This window comes from Vicia villosa, linkage group LG7 (genome assembly GCF_029867415.1).
Source record: "Vicia villosa cultivar HV-30 ecotype Madison, WI linkage group LG7, Vvil1.0, whole genome shotgun sequence".
Taxonomy (NCBI): Eukaryota; Viridiplantae; Streptophyta; class Magnoliopsida; order Fabales; family Fabaceae; genus Vicia; species Vicia villosa.
Window position 1 is genome coordinate 84,608,709 of NC_081186.1, and position 17,551 is coordinate 84,626,259.

The 17,551-nt window shown below is 34.5% G+C and overlaps 3 protein-coding genes across 3 annotated transcripts; 1 reads left to right on the forward strand and 2 right to left on the reverse strand.

Annotated features, from left to right (window-relative positions):
• The first annotated feature begins 3,672 nt into the window (after window positions 1-3,672).
• LOC131621032 (small ribosomal subunit protein eS4z-like) lies at window positions 3,673-5,978 on the forward strand. The gene is made up of 5 exons (XM_058892236.1): window positions 3,673-3,752; window positions 3,938-4,015; window positions 4,106-4,286; window positions 5,082-5,179; window positions 5,368-5,978. The coding sequence occupies exons 1-5, from the start codon at window positions 3,750-3,752 to the stop codon at window positions 5,803-5,805; spliced, it is 798 nt and encodes a 265-aa protein (XP_058748219.1). The 5' UTR covers window positions 3,673-3,749; the 3' UTR covers window positions 5,806-5,978.
• A 1,596-nt stretch (window positions 5,979-7,574) lies between these two features.
• On the reverse strand, window positions 7,575-10,370 carry LOC131621034 (ferritin-2, chloroplastic-like). Its single transcript, XM_058892237.1, has 8 exons — window positions 9,956-10,370; window positions 9,789-9,872; window positions 9,637-9,697; window positions 9,209-9,296; window positions 8,298-8,359; window positions 8,127-8,192; window positions 7,908-7,971; window positions 7,575-7,786 (listed from the first exon to the last, which is right to left on the reverse strand). The coding sequence occupies exons 1-8, from the start codon at window positions 10,237-10,239 to the stop codon at window positions 7,734-7,736; spliced, it is 762 nt and encodes a 253-aa protein (XP_058748220.1). The 5' UTR covers window positions 10,240-10,370; the 3' UTR covers window positions 7,575-7,733.
• Window positions 10,371-15,064: 4,694 nt separating this feature from the next.
• LOC131621035 (ferritin-4, chloroplastic-like) lies at window positions 15,065-17,003 on the reverse strand. Its single transcript, XM_058892238.1, has 8 exons — window positions 16,634-17,003; window positions 16,463-16,546; window positions 16,297-16,357; window positions 16,000-16,087; window positions 15,781-15,842; window positions 15,598-15,663; window positions 15,422-15,485; window positions 15,065-15,303 (listed from the first exon to the last, which is right to left on the reverse strand). Exons 1-8 carry the CDS (start codon window positions 16,909-16,911, stop codon window positions 15,272-15,274), a joined length of 735 nt encoding a protein of 244 aa, XP_058748221.1. The 5' UTR covers window positions 16,912-17,003; the 3' UTR covers window positions 15,065-15,271.
• Window positions 17,004-17,551: the final 548 nt, after the last annotated feature.

Sequence of the window (17,551 nt, forward strand, 5' to 3'; positions counted from 1 at the left end):
AGTTTCTTTGACGACCGTCACTATGGATTCATGGATGTGGCACATGCATGTGTACACAATTAAAGACGCATATTCATTATTCATGGAGGGGTTGGTTACTCCTGTAGGGGAATTAGAAATAATGTGGAGTAATTGAATCCCCCTGTAGGTTTTGGTTTTGACTTGGAGAGTGTGGCAAAACAGAATTCCCACTAGAGATAAACTAGTTAAGAGATGCATCTTGGTTGATTCTCAAAATTCATGCCCATTTAGCTCTGATAAAGAGGAAAGGGTTGCTCACATTTTCTCTGAATGTTTGTTAGCTTGGAATGCATGGAGCGAGGTTCTAAGATGGATTCCTTTTTATATGTTTCTCATAATTCCGCATTGCAGAATTTCAATCAATTTGCTGGTATCAACAGTAGTGGGAGAGTGCTAAAAGACAAAATTTTCGTCATTTGGTTCGTGTGTCTTTAGGCAATTGGGAAAAGGAGGAACAAAAAGATTTTTGGTACCCCAGAGCGGAGTAGAAGTCCTAGCATATTCGATATTCAGGAGATTTCTTGGAAGTGGTTGAAGTCAAAGGTCAGGGGCTTTTGTTTCGCCCTAAATCAGTTTATTTCAAACCCAAAAGTCTGCATAGAATGATGAAGCCAATATGAGGTGGAAGTCCCGAAGAGATTCTAGACGAATGTTTGGAGTTGTGCTTTCTGTTTTTCCTTTCTTATAATCTTTGTAGATTTGTTCTGGCATAGGAAGTGATCATTGGATGCTAATTTGGGGATTCAATTGTGTTAGCCTTTCTATATGTTTCACCCGTGGGGGTTTTCAGATGTAGATGGGTGAATTTACTTGGTCAAATCAGATTGGGTTTTTGTTGTTAAATTTTTACCCATATAAATCAAGTGGTTTCAAATAGGCTTAGCAGTTGCTAATTTGTTGTGTGGGTTTTGCATTCTATATCCCAGCTAGTTTGTAGTGTTGTCATGATTAGGTTGTTGCAGTTTTGGAGTTGTGTTGGGATTAGTTGTGTAGTTAGAAAGCCTTTTTCATACTGAGTAGATCTTTGAAGCATTCTTCTAGTTCCTTGGTTAATGATCCCCATTTTCGGGTCGGGTGTTGTGTAGGTGCGAGAAATGAAGTCAGTCTTGGTTGGCTGCCTCAATAGAAACTTGTGTCAAAATAGGTAGCAGTGGAGTAAGAGTTGGATCGGCCAGGAGTTGGCTGTATTGGTGCATTAATGTGTAGTTGCACTATCCCATAGAACTAGACGTTTTTCTACTGTGTTTTGTCTGCAACCGATTATGATTTTCTATTAACAGTTAATTATATTTGAAAAAGATTTTGTTACAAAAGAAATGAAAATGTTTTCAAGTTGTAGCATAATCGTTGGTTTGGTTTCTGTGCAAGGGAGAAATGGGGACCAATGAAGTGTGCTCTGCAAGAGGTGTCGCGCTCATAATGAAATTTGTCTCGAGTTCTCTCCAGGCGGATCATCTTCCTCGTTTGCAATATTTGTTCATTCAATCAAATCATGAGGATTTGTTGTTTTGTTCCACAGTTGGAGATTCCAAGTTGTTTAGGCTGCATGTCATCTTGAATTGATGAAGATATTCTATAGGCTTAATTTGTTGCACATGTATTTGTGTCTATTTTAATCTTTTCTGGCTTTGTTTTAGGCTAGTTTTTTTTCCAAGCAATAGACTTGTTTTCTCCAATGGAGGAAATGTGGCAAGGAAGATGGACTAACCTTTATATATTATGATGGGACACCTAAAATAATAGTCCCAATTAAAGAAAATGGGACGATGAAAAAACCGGTTGGATTTACCTCAACAACGTAACGACACTCTAGTACACTTGAAGACCCTAGAAGGAAGTAGCACCCCCAGTCAAAGAAACTAGTGCCACGTGTAAGAACAATAACGCACGATGTTTCAATGATAACACTAGCATTTAAAGCGCATGTTCCTAAGGTCATTTGCCCCAGCTCCCAAATATTTCCCATTTCTCCAAGCGTTTGACCTAACACGGTAAACATGGCATAATTTTATTAAAATTTCCCATTGCTACGACACGACAAGCCTTGTGGAAACTGTTACAGGTTAGCTATTGGTCCAAAAGGAAGAAAGCCAATCATCAGTCCTGAAAACTTCACTAAAGCACATAATTATAACCTTGACATAGACCTATGTACTGGATCCATGCATAGGGTTGCTGCATACAGTTATATATCATTGGATGATCTCCCATATTCCACTCTGAACCGGTAGGAAACATCCATAACCACCATTGATATATAAGATATCTCATGTGAGACGCGTATTTTCTCTCTAACCCATAATAATTTTACTCCTCATCCTTTTACTACCTTAGGCGTTAATGTTAACTTTGCAAGTTCACCATGTGTCACCGTATCGGAGATCCACATCGCCATGTTATTATTTGAATTTTGCCTAACTCATCCTTTGAAAATCGGCTTGTAAGGTGATGAATGTCATTCTATATAAACTCTTTCATGCTCTATCTTCAACCAATGTGGGACTTGAGATTTTCCTAATACACCCCTGACGCACAACACTTTTTTGGGCTTGGTACGTGGATATTAACGACGGGTAACCCATGATCTGATCGATACCATGATAGAATTAGAGTTTGGCCTAACTTATCCATAAATTTTTGGCTTGTAAGGTGATGAATGTCATTCTATATAAACTTTTTCATGCTCTATCTTCAACCAATGTGGGACTTGAGATTTTCCTAATACACCCTTGACGCCCAACACTTTTTTGGGCTTGGTACGTGGATATTAACGACGCGTAACCCATGATCCGATCGATACCATGATAGAATTAGAGTTTGGCCTAACTTATCCATAAATTTTTGGCTTGTAAGGTGATGAATGTCATTTTATTTAAACCCTCTGTGGGTTCTATCTTTAATGAATATGAAACTAGAGTTTTTCCCAATACACCCCTAACGCCCAACACTATTAAGCTCGGTGCATGTATATAAGAAGCAAGTGGCCCGAATTATCGATATGAGGGACTTGATTTTTCTAATACCCCTAAGCTTGATGCATATATAGACAGTGGGTGACCCAAACCAAACTCTAATACCATATTAGAATTTGACCCAACTCATCTTTACAAATCCGATTTATAAGGTGAGGGGTGTCATTCTATATAAACTCTTTGAATGCCCAATCTCCAATCAATATGAAACTTGAGATTTTCCCAATATACACTAATGGTTAGCCACTCATTCATTTTTTCTCTTTATAAACTTCTATTTTAGTCAATTAACAATTAAAATATAAAAACAAGAGGTGAATGAATACAACAACATGAAAGAATCTACTTATACTTGAAAAAACTTATACACTATTCAAGAGATTTGAATTACTTACCCCTAAAATTATACAAACTAATTAATATTAAATCTAGTTTAAAAATGCATCAATTTTTTATAAAAAAAAATATGATTCTATGTACTAGTTTCTTACCTCAATACCTAAAAAATATTTTTTTAAAATCAACACTTTAGTGAAAGAAAAATACTCAAAATAATTTCCCTCATTTAAAATTTAATTAAAAAAAATGATAAAGCTCAATTGGGCTGCAAGTCAAGAGAGTATGGGCCAGCCCAGACTCTATTCTTTGGACTAGGGTTACCTTATTAATACAAACAGCCCACGTCGTCACTTCAGTCTTCAATCTCCTCATTGTTGCGCCGATAGGTTTCCGGCTGCTCAATTCCCAACTCACAACATGGTTTGTATTCTCTTCCTTTTCTAAATCTCATTCTATTCAATTCATCTATGTGATTTGTTAGAGTTTTCCGAATCACAAAGCTGTTATTAGATAAATGTTTTGAAAATTTTTCAGTAGCTTTATGGAATCTGTGTTATTTTCTCATAGTTGTACTTGATCTGTGCATTTCGATGATTTTGTAACAGGCGAGAGGTTTGAAGAAGCATTTGAAGAGGCTCAATGCTCCCAAGCATTGGATGCTTGACAAATTGGGTGGTGCTTTTGTAAGTTGATTTTTTGTATGATTTTTCAGTTGATGATTTTTAACTGTATGTTTTAAAGGCTGATTTTTTTGTTGTGTGTGGAATTGTTAGGCTCCTAAACCCTCATCTGGACCCCACAAGTCAAGGGAATGCCTTCCACTCATTCTCATTTTGCGAAACAGGCTCAAGTATGCTTTGACATACCGTGAGGTTATTGCCATTCTCATGCAACGCCATGTCCTTGTTGATAACAAGGTCAGGACTGACAAGACCTATCCAGCTGGATTCATGGGTATGTTACATTCCATTCGATTTTTTGGAATTAGTACTAAATTTATGAAGTGGTTACTATTTAATTTGGATTAAATTTATTGTGGTTTTTAGGTTTAGTAATGATGGGTATGTCACATGCCATTCAATTGTCAATATTAATACTAAATTCATGTTGTGCAGTTAGAATAGTTACTTAAAGTAATTTGGATTGAATGTATTGTGGTTTTGAGGTTTAGTATTGATATAATTTTTCATTCTATATGATTTTTTATATGTTGTGGTTTTTGTATATTGGTGCTTGAGGATTAAATTATGCTAGATAAGTTCTTGTGTGTTGTGGTTTTGGTATATTGGTGCTTAAGGATTGAATGAAGCTAGATGATTTCTGATGTATTGTAGTTTTTGTATATTGGTGCTCTAGGATTGAATGAAGCTAGATGATTTCTAATTTATTGTGGTTTTGATTTATTGGTGCCAGTGGATTGAATGAAGATAGATGATATCTGATGTATTTTAGTTTGGTTTATTGGTGCTTGAATATTGAATGAAGCTAGATGATTTCTGATTTATTGTAGTTTGGTTAATTGGTCCTCAATATTGAATGAATGGAGAAGTTAGAGGATTTTTGGATTTATTGATTTATCTTTGACAAATACTTGATGTTGTTTCTTTGATTGTTTAGTATGTATTTTTTGTGTATTCTAGCGTTTATATAACTAAACTGTTTGCTTAGAGTTTCTCTATTCCATTTCTAAAAAATTTCAATTTTTATATTTATCTTGATTTGATTAACTAAAAATTTGCACCTCTACAGATGTTGTCTCTATTCCTAAAACAAATGAGAACTTCCGTCTGCTCTATGACACTAAAGGCCGTTTCCGTCTTCACTCAGTTAGGGACGATGAGTCAAAGGTATGCTTATTTTCTTGCCGAATATTTATGTGTACTCTTCTGTTCCCTTGTGCAATAATTCGTTATTTATACATCAGCATGTTTTGTTGGTTTTGTTTTAAAGTTTGTTGTAACAATATAATAAACCTTTTTTTAAATAATTTCGACACTAGTTTTAAATGTTTTGTTCTATGTGATTTTCGTTTCAGTTCAAGCTTTGCAAGGTTAGATCAGTTCAATTTGGGCAGAAAGGTATCCCATACCTCAACACCTATGACGGTCGCACCATCCGCTATCCAGACCCAGTCATCCGGGCCAATGACACCATCAAGCTAGATCTCGAGGAAAACAAGATCGTCGATTTCATCAAGTTCGATGTCGGTAATGTTGTCATGGTTACTGGTGGTAGAAACAGAGGCCGTGTTGGTGTCATCAAGAACAGGGAGAAACATAAGGGAACCTTTGAGACCATTCACGTTCAGGATGCTACTGGTCACGAGTTTGCAACCCGTCTGGGCAATGTCTTCACCATCGGTAAGGGTACTAAGCCATGGGTATCTCTTCCTAAGGGTAAGGGTATTAAGCTAACTGTTATCGAGGAGGCTAGGAAAAGGGCTGCTGCAGCTCAACAAGCCATTGCTGCTTAGATCTCTTTTGAATGAATTTATAATAGACTTGAGTGTTTGGTAGTTTTATTGACGCTTTTGGTTTCTTATGTATTTTGTCTTGAGATTTTATTACTTGAATTTTGACTTGTTGCTCTATGCAACTTTTGTTGTGCATGCTATATTTATTCTTGAAGGAATCTTTTCATTCCCTAGTTTTGAATCAATGTGGTAGAACATAATATTTTCTCCTGAGATATTGAATGATAAACTCATTCAATTCATGATGAGGAGTTTGACCATGCTCAGTGTGCTGTAACCTGTGTTTTTAAAAATTGAATTTTGTTCAGATCTTATGGGGGATGAAAATGATCATCCTAATCTCTAAAATCAGTTTCCAACTGACTTTATAGAAAAACATGGGTATACTTTCTAAAAGAAAAATGTGAAGCCATTCAAGTTTTTAGAAGATTCAAATTACTGTTTGGTACCTTTAATGCAAATAAAAAGATAAACATATAATAACTTATTTAGAGTGTTAAATGGATAATTTGATATTTATTGAGAATGTTAAAATTTATTTAGTGAGTTTAAATGATTCATGATAAAAGAATTTGAGATGACGAATTTAAGAATGATAAAATATTTTCTTGACATAAGTGGTTCAATCTGCAATCTGCAAGTGGTATTTTGTGTATGTTGTCAGCCTCAGTGGTTCAATCTGCAAGTGGTACTTTGCGTATCTATGACAATGACTCGACCAAACTTAGCCTCAGTAGGTTTTTAGAATCACCAACTGAATTCCTTCTTCATCAAGGAGTAAGAGAAATACTTCACTATTGAAAGACACTGTTAACTATGATTTCTTCTTTATGAGAATTGAAAGGAATGAACTAGCTGGTTATAGTGACAATGATTATGCTAAAAATTTGGATGATTGCAAAAATACATCTAAATACGTCTTTCTCTTAAATGGAGCTGCAATCTCCTGGAATTCAAAGAAACAAAGTATTGTCACTACATCACATGCTTGTCAAAGGTTTGGCTTAAGAGAATTTTCAAAGAAACAAAGTATTGTCACTACATCACATGCTTGTCAAAGGTTTGGCTTAAGAGAATTTTGGAAGAAGCAAACACATTGATGTGAGATTATATTTTCTTTGTGATCTAACTAAAGAGGAAGTGGTGAAACCATATTACTTCAAAAGGAATGAACAAGTTGTAGTTATCTTAACAGAACCTCTGAACTTTCATAAAGTTAAGAGCATTACTTGACATGTGTTCCATGGAAGAAATAAATTGATTGCTTATGAACATTGAGTTTAAGGGAGTTTTGAATTTCATTGGTATTTATTTCATTTGTTTATTTAGGAAGTAAGAAACATGAGAGGGTTGGTCCAGCGGAAGGGAGCTCGGGTCCCAAGGGTTTGCTCCCTTTAGGTCTCGAGTTCGATGGATCTCGGGACCAAAAAATCTCAAACTCTCAAGCTATATGCGGGTAGGAGAGTTCAATCTGAAAATACATTAGGCAAATAGTAAAAACGAAACAATTTAACATTATATAATACAAAAAGACAATAGTAACTTAAAATCTTTTTTCCATACATGCTTAGAAATTTGTCCACAAAATTACATAGGTAGCAAAAATTTGCATGAATTAACAGATTCAAATTCTTCTTGCCATGTGAAAAAAATAGTGCATTTTGTAATATCATGTGAAAACAATTTTATCAGGCATTTGATCAGTTCAACAGTGTTTGGTAACTTAAAACAGGAAGAGAGTTTTTAGAAGAAAAACAAACCACCATGGATTAGCTACTAAACAAACTGAAAAATTATCAATGACCAAAAACAATCCAAGTATATGTAGCCACGGTTCAGTTTTAATTTCTAGTTATAGCAAAAAGACTTAAAAGTAGTCATCTATATGAATAGATACAAATGACTAAAAAGGGAGGAAAATGTAATCATCAAGCTGCAGCTGCTTCCTCTTTGAGCAACACTTGATCAAAGTGCCAAACACCTGAAAGACCATAGAAAAAAGCCACAAAACTTAACACAGAATATCTTTGAAAAAGGACATGTAAAGAAAACTATGAGACGAAAATAAGATGCATGAATAAAGCAGAAAATGAAATTCTCACCATGTCCTTTGCCAACTCTTCTAAGCTGAGCAACATACTCGGATATTTTTTTGATGGCTTCAACCTATGAAAGGAAAAATAAGAATTAAAGAGCGGAAATTGAACGGATTAAGCTTCCTTGTAGTCTTTTGCTAAATGCAATTTGTCACAGAGAATTATGTATAATCCCTTATACTGGAAAAATAAATATGGCAATTTGCAAAGAGAAGTTATGCATACCTGTTCACCCAAAAACTGACTTTCCACAAAGTCTGCCAACTGCACATCACCATTCTTTGAGGCAACCTGTTGAAAAATGTACATAAAGTTAACAGAGAGGAATTTCTATTTCATCAATTTCAATGTCAGTAAGCCAGAAAGCAAAACTTTAACCCAACAAACATGACGTACGCTGTGCAGGTTAAGGAGTTTTTCATTTGTTAACTTCTCCAATGACAGTGCTAGTTCCATTGCTGCAATAAAGAAAATATGTTCAATTCGATTAATTGAGAATCCATGCCAGTAACAATTGTACAAATTTAACCTCCATATCTTGTGTTACTCATTAGAAAATAACCCTTTATAGTATTTATCATTTTGGAAGCAAACATTAATTGTTCATCAAACTAGTAAACTAGGGGCATAAAAAAGCATAAATGTAATCTGAAATCAGGTTTCAATTTATGTTACAAAATATTTCAGAGGCCAAGGGTATCTTCTTTATGATTACAATAAAGAAATTGGAACATGGTCATAATTAAGGTCCGGTATCCGATTACAAACTAGAATCCCATTCCTTTGGAAATATCATAATTGTCACTGGTGAAATCATGAAAATGATTTTTGAATTTACAAGGATTCTAGTATGTTGAATTTCACAATAAACCATATTAGAATTGATTTTGCCTCCAATAAAGCGTGATATATATCCTGGTAGGGTTTTTTGTGTCATAATTGACACCATTGGCAAGCCTCAACTTGAAGAAAAGATGATTATGTAATTTGGAGAAAATTGTCTATTTTTAGATCATCCTTTGTGACTAAAACCATTCAAACACAAAACTCCAGTTCAAACAAAATTATAATCTAATGAGTAATAGTTTTATAAAATTAACTCTATTCAAAACCACGTTTATGTATAACACTTATCCAGAACAAAAATTCACTCATTATCTTCAAAACTCAACACCCAAAACAGTCATATTACCATAAACAAATATTTTGATCCATAAACTCTACACATATCACAATTCAGACTCAATTAAATGAAGGAATATGCAAAAGAAAGAAAGAAACCATTAAAACCAAAAAAAGAAACTAACCGTGCAGCGCATCACCCTTATCAGCATGATCAAACTCAGACAACGGCATCACTATAGATTGCAACTTCACTTTTCCACCCCTTTTATTCTAAAATCAAAACAAAAATAAACAATCAGAACTAAAACACCACAGGAAAACACCAAAAAAGCCTAAAAATAAAAACATACAAAATCAGTAAAAATAAATCATACTTGAATTGAAAATCATATTTGAACAACATAACTCAACAACTTTTTAATCGGTTAACATATTTTGTACTCGTTGTTAACCTATAAAACACAGACACCAGAAACACGACACCGATACTAACACATCGACACCTGGAATACTTTTTAAAAATGAATAAACTGAAAGTAATCACAAATGCCGGTCGACATCTGTTAAAAAAAATTCAAGTATAGCTTCTAATAAGTAAAAATAGAAAAACCTGATATTCCATCAATTTCTCAGCATGCTCTCTTTCCTCTTCACTTGATTCTTTAAAAAACCTATAAACAAGCATTCATCAACGCTTAAACAATCATTTCTAGCAATAAAATAAAAATAAAAACTAAAAACAAATAAATCATCATCACTTACTTAGCAAGACCTCTCAGCGCAACATTATCTCTATCAAAATACGCATACAGCGCATGGTAAACATACGAAACATTATACTCCACACTGTACAACAAAAATATATCAAATTAATTAAATAAATCAAAATAAAATTACTCAGATATAAAAAGAAAGGAACGAAAACGTACTTGATCTGTTCGTTAACAGCAGCTTCAGATTCAGCATGAAATTTATGGCGAGCAATAGAATCTTGAGGAACAATAGGAACAAGATCGAGTTCCTTTTTCACCTCTTCAAAAGGCTCAAACAATACACCAGTTAGAACACGGTCATTGCTAGAGCCTTTGGAAGCAGAAACAGATAATCGGTTCGGTTTACTTCCTCTGTGAAGAAGCGGAAGCAAACGCGAGTTTTCGGAGTTGAAGAGAGAAAGCGAGGAAGAAGAAGCGGTTACAGCGGTTTTGAGAAGCATGATTATTGATTTAGCGATTTTCTACAGAAAGAAAATGGAAAGAAAGAAATAAGAGAGAATTGACGAAGAAGAAGGTGTTTCTAATCTATTTGGTGGTGAGGAGTGTGGTGCGTGTGTGTGTGAGGATGATTGAGATAAGGGAGCGATTTTTTTGGATGATTGGAGATGTGATGACCGTTGGATTTGGAGGTACGTGGAGGGTTTAGATGAGAGGGCGTGTGTTCTGCTCGTGTTGTGATTTAGCTAGGGGTATAAATGTCATTTGGCCAACGAAATATCTTGTTCTAATTTGTCCAATTAAATTGTTTTAGGTGTTGATTTTCTATCCGTTAAGATGAAACTGAAAGGGAATGTGGTGGTTTTGTGTCGTGAGTCATTTGTTTTCTTAACACGTGGAGTATATACTATTCCATCCATCTGATAGTAGATGATCATTATGATTTGTGCACTTTTAAATATTAATAAACTGCAGGGTCGGTGAGATACCTTTCAATTACCTTGGAATACCAATCGGTGCCAATCTAAAAACCAAGAAGATATGGCTTCCGGTGGTGGAGATCGTGAAATCGAGATTATCAAAATGGAGACACAAGCACTTATCGTTTGGAGGTAGAGTGATCATGTTAAAATCTGTCTTGTCGTCAATTCTAGTCTACTTCCTATCCTTCTTCAAAGCTCCCTCAAGTATTCTTTCTAATCTTGAATCTATATTTAAACTCTTCTTGTAGGGGGGTAGTGAGGATGAGAGAAAAATCAATTGGATCAAATGAGATAAAATATGTCGACCCATTGAAGAGGGAGGACTGGGTATTAAGAAATTGAGAGACTTTAATGATGTGTTACTAGGCAAGTGGGTGTGGAAAATTAAATTCGAGAGACAGGGGCTGTGGTACAAAGCAATAGTAGATAGATATGGTGAATCTGAGGCACTGTATAGGTCTTCGGATGCAAATAGTTCGTTATGGTGGCGAGACATATGCCAATTAGATAGAGGGCAGTTAGAGACTGCAGAGGTGTATTATGTGAAAGATACTTACAAGGTTTTGAGAGCGGAAAATAGGATAGAGACTAATAAAGCTTGGCTTGAAGTATGGTTAAAAACGGTCCCGTCAAAGGTCACGTGCTTAGTATGGCGGATGTTTCATAATAGAATACCAACTAAAGATAACCTTATCAGAAGAGGCGTCATAAGTCACGATGAAGGTCTGTGTATAGGTAGTTGCGACGTAACCGAATCTGTTAATCATCTTTTCTTTGAGTGCCCTATTTTATGCAGGTATATGGTCCCATGTTATTAGGTGGTTCGGAGTGGGGACAGCACTGCCAAACGAAGGCTGGGAGCATACGGAGCAATTTGGATCTCTTGTCGGCAAAGCGAAGAACTCGATTCAAAGAGTCAAAACAGTCTGGTTCGCTTGCATCTGGAGTATATGGAAAGCAAGAAATAACATGATTTTTAACAATAAAAGAACGACAATGGATCAAATGCTCGAGTATATCCAAAGAATGTCTTGGTTCTGGCTAAGTAACAAGAATAAAGATATTCGCTACAACTCTCATCAATGGCATCAAAATCCTCGGGACTGAGTCAGCGGCATTCTGAGATAAAAGAGACATCATATGCTGCAGCATCATTTTCTGACAGCCTAAGTGGTGTGAGGTGCTGGATAAGGATGGTTTTGAGCCTGTCGGTGCCTATCTGTTCGGATTAGAAGCATATGCAATTGATATTTGATTTAGGGTGGTTTAGATGCTGAGGATTTTGTCTGCAGCTTCATATAGTTGGTTGTGTATCAATGATCTGATCTGATGTCAGCTGTCGGAAGTTTTCGGTGAATGCAGGCCATATGGGTGCACTGGTGGTATACTGTTATATTAGAATTTTGTGGTGATTTTGTAGTGTATTTGATCTGCTTAGTTAGGAGTGAATAATTGTGCAGTTTCGTTATGCTTGATTAGGGTGTGGGGTAGCAGAATATATTCTGTACTTTTATTTTTGTATGACAAAGGAGGGTGGGAAGCAGTTTAGCTGAAAATGACTCTGAATATTTCGTGCGTTGTAGAGTATGTAGGCACATCTTGTGCTTAGAGTTTATTAATAATATTTTGCCTCTTCCAAAAAAAAAAAAATTAATAATTCTTTATGTTAACTAAAATAAAATGTTGAGTTTCATCTATTAAAATATTTTTCTTAATTATAACTAATTGATTTGTTAATTAAATTAAAATCTAAAAAATAAATTTTTAATAAAAAAAATTAACAAATATTATATATGTATTTTTTTATAAATAACACATTTAATGTGATATGAGAAAATTAGAGAGAACATGTTGAAAACATTATTTTGGCCAACTAAAAATAATAGATTAAACGGACTTGTCACATCTACATGTAAGAAAATAAAAGGTGCCGTAACTTAAAAAATATTGATTTATTTTATAGGCTAATATTTTACCATTGTTTAGTGAATATAACGAAAATAAAAAATATAAAGGTTTTAAAAATTCATATAAATATCTATTTGGACCATCATAAGCTTCTAATATTTATCAAACCATTTACATATAGGATATCTTAGCCACCATCGATTAAGGTGCCAAATACTTCACTAAGATAAGTTTATATAACAAGGTTAGCAGCGTCATACTCAATCAAATAATATTAAGACACAACTTAAAGTGAGGTCTAACTCGACCATGTATCATCAAACCACATCTAAAGCAAGAGCGTATATGTCAGATGTATGAGGTCGAGGGCCATGACCAATACCACAATTATAATGAACATATGAACCTTTCATTCTCTATTTATTTGGATTTAGAGCAGAACCTTAAAGTATCCGCATTATACCATATATTTTAAATACTATAAGATCTTGTTCATGAAACATTGTTGGGTAAATCCATCACATATTTAGTAAGAACATGTAACACCGACATTGGAACCTCCATAAAGACATTTTTCACAACCACATTCATACCTTAGACCAAAATGATGCAAGTCTAACACGCTTATGAGGATATTGAGATTCTCCAAAATATTCAAGCCACCATGAAATAATCAAAATGTTGAAATAAGAACAAGGAGTCGTAGGTCCTACAAATTCAACAAGAAAGTTCTGGAGGACAATTTTGACAAAGAACTGGACAATCCTCCATTGCCGTGTACAGAAATCTGGAAGGACCTAGTTGAAGAGAATTCAAATTTTCTTCACTTGGAGACTTTCAACTCAAAACGAGATCTTAATGAACGCCTAATAATTGTTGGAGCTGCGTAGCCCTGAAAGTAAAAGCTCATCTCACAAACTTTGAGGATCATTGTACGTTGGTGGTACACAAATCTTCTACACCAATTGATCACCGATTTTAAAAAAAAACTTATTTCACCAACTCTTGATGATCCAACATGGACGAGTGTTAGCGAAGAAGCTATTCAGCATCTATCAAGTTTATACTTTGAAGGATTGTGTAACCCATTTTAATGAAGCCACAATATTATATTTCAAAACGGTTTGAAGGCTAACCATTTCAATGAGTACCTAACACATAAGACAACCACTAGCATGCAGGAAACCATAATGAATGCAGAGTGTTACATCAAATAGGAAAAGCGTAATTAAAAAATGAACCTAGGTGCCAAAGAAGAGGCAACGAAAAGGAAGACAATTTATTAGTTGAACGCCAAGAGAATGCATGTTTTGAAAGAAAATTGTACATTAGGCTGAGAAATCTTCCTAAGGGAACATAGATTTTCTTGGCATTTCAACTAGGTCGTTGAGAAACTAAACAGATTCCTTTTAGGAAGGTAGCGAGTCGTTATACTAAGGAGCATCACACTGTTTTGAAGAATAATTTTTCATCCTTTTTGGTGCTTTTTCTTTGACACCTCAACTCATTTTCTCTATGTTACTATCTTCCCCTTTGATTTAATATTATGTACACTTAATGATTTCTTGCATGTTGATGATTGTCTTCTGCACTAAGGACTCATTAAAATGGTCGGGCATCAAGATGTTTGGAAGCACACCAACAAACATCTCATGATTCAAGATGATTATGCTTACACTGATTGCGTTGAAACATGCTAGGAAGTCATTCAAGGTCTCGGTATAACCCTAACGGGCTTTGAACATGTTTGTTGCTGACACTTGATGGCATTTATCACTAAGAACCGGTGAATTATTTTTTGAGAAAAGTTGGTGTAACCGACATGGAAGACTCATGTACCAATGAAGCGGAATGTTCATCCTTTAAATTTTTTTGGAAGGACTTGCATTTTAAGGAATATGCATCATCTTAGCGTGTGTTTGGATTGGCGACGGAGAAAAATAATTTTGGCATAAACTTAGTGCAGGAAGAATAAGACTTCACTTCTAACTGTGTCATAATAATTTTTGACTGTGTATCGTAAGCCCCGCCAAATAGACTTGTTTTACTCGAAGTATTTTGAGCTAGCAGGGACAAGGTATCGAGAAACTTATGACAATATAATATCGACGGGGAAGAAAATAATCATGTACCTCCAAATTTTAGGGCCTCAACACCTTATGTTCACGAAGTGTAACATATATGAAGGAAAAAAATAGCAGTCAACCAAATTTGAGATGGAGAACCAATTCCAAACTCTCTTTTTCTTTTTTCCCATGCATGCTTATAACACAAAATTACTTGGTGGTTAACCAATTCAAAAACCTTTCTACTTTGCAAAAAATTGTGCAGTTGGTAATATCATGTGAAGACAATTTCACAAGGCAATGATCAATTAACCAGTGATTGGTAAATTAAACAGAAAGAAAGCTTTAAGTAGAAAAAAAAAACCAGCATGGATCACGTACTAAAACTGAAATATAACTAATAAAGAGCAATCGACATTCATTTTATTCAGACATAGTTCAGTTCCAACTTCTAGTTCTAATAGTTCAGTTCCAACTTCTAGTTCTAGCAAAAAGACTTGAATATGAACATGTACAAATGACTAAGAACAAGGGAGGAAAATGTAATCATCAAGCTGCAGCTGCTTCTTCATTAATCATTACGCGAGAACCTGATCAAAGTGCCAGACACCTGAAAACACATCAAGAAAGTCACATGAGTTAACAGTTTGGAAAAGCACAGAACAATAACACTATATCAAAGAAAGAAAAATAAGATGCATGAATGAAGCAGAAATAGAAATTCTCACCATGTCCTTTGCCAACTCTTCTGAGCTGAGCAACATACTCGGATATTTTCTTGATGGCTTCCACCTATGAAAGGAAAAATAATAATTAAAAAGCATAATTTGGATAGAGTATCCTTCCTTGTAGTCTTTTGTCTAATGCAATGTCACACACTATGCAACAGAGATTTCATGCATACCTGTTCACCCAAAAACTCACTTTCCACAAAGTCTGCCAAGTTCACATCCCCATTCTTTGAGGCAACCTGTAGAAAAAGAAATGAAATTCCATTTTATCAATTTCAATGTCAAAATGAACAAGACAATACAAGCACAACTAGTAAACTAGAAAATAAAACTAAAACCCAACAAACTTGACTTACACTGTGCAGGTTAAGGAGTTTTTCATTTGTTAGCTTCTCCAATGAGAGAGCAAGTTCCATTGCTGCAATATAGGAAAATAAAATGTTTAATTATGATTTATAGGGAATCCACACAGTTAACAATAGTATAGGGAAACAAATTATCTTACGCAATAGAAAGAAACAGATCATGTTACCAATCCCCGAACAAAAGATCTAAACTAAGAAAAAGAAACTAACCATACAGCGCATCACCCTTATCAGCATGATCAAACTCGGAAAGCGGTGTCACTATAGATTGCAACTTCACTCTTCCACCCCTTTTGTTCTAAAATCAAAACAAAATTCACAATCAAAATTTCTAAAAAAATAAAACCACAGTATACCACCAAAAAGCAACAAAAAAAAAAACCAGAAAATCATACAAAATAAGTAAACAGAAATCATTATATATTAACCAAATTTAAAATTTCATGAACCATCACTATTAGAGTTCAAACTTCAAACACCATTTATGATAAGTAATAGTAGAAAAACCTGATATTCCATCAATTTCTCAGCATGCCCTCTTTCCTCTTCACTTGATTCTTTAAAAAATCTATGAACAAAACAAAATTCACAACATTTAACCATAATTTCTAGTACAAAAATTAAATAAAATTAAATCAAACCAAAATAAAATAAATAAATTATAGTCACTTACTTAGCAAGACCTTTCAGCGCAACATTATCTCTGTCAAAGTATGCATACATCGCATGGTAAACATACGAAACATTATACTCCACACTGAATACAACAACAAAAAATCAAATTAATTAAACAAATCAAAATAAATAAATAAAATAACTCAAAGAGAAAGAAACGAAAACGAACTTGATTTGTTCGTTGATAGCAGCTTCAGATTCAGCATGAAATTTATGGCGAGCAAGAGACTCTTGTGGAGAAACAGGAACAAGATCAAGTTCCTTCTTCACCTCTACAAAAGGTTCAAACAACACACCGGTTAAAACACGGTTATTGCTAGAGCCTTTGGTAGCACAAACCGCTAATCGGTCCGGTTTATGAAGAAACGGAGCCAAACGAGGGTTTTCTGAATTGAAGAGAGAAAGTGATGGGGATGAAGAAGCGGTTATGGCGGTTTTGAGAAGCATGATTAGGGTTTTTCTGCAGAACGGAAATGGAAATGAAATTGGGAAAAAGGTTAAGAGGAGTGTGGCGTGTGTGTGTCTGAGAATGATTGAGATAAGTGTGGATTTTATTGGGGGATTGGAGAAGTGGTGGCCGTTGGATTCGGAGAAACGTGGAGGGTTGAGAATGGAGGGCGCGTGGTATGCTCGTGGTCGTGGTATAGTTGGTTGGCTGTCATTTTCCGCATAAAATATCTAGATTCTTTTTTTGGCATAAAACTAAATTATTTTTTTATTAATGTGTTTTCTGTCGGTATGATAAGATTAAAAAGGGAAAGTATGTAAATAAAATGAATGAGTGTCATTTTATTTTTTGTAATAAGTGTGGGAACTTATTGGATGATTGGAGATGACATTAATCGTTAGGTGAAAGTCTACAAAAGTTTAGAGAATTTTGATTTAATGCGTCTTCTCTTATTTATAGTATGTAATCATTAAATATAACTTTTTTTAAAACATTAAATATAACTTTTTCTTATTTATTAAACAAAAAACATAATAATAATAATAATAATAATAATAATAAGAATTTTAAAAAATATATATTATTTATATTTATTATCTCAACATAAGAATTGAAATTTTTTAAAAGAACTAAAATTGA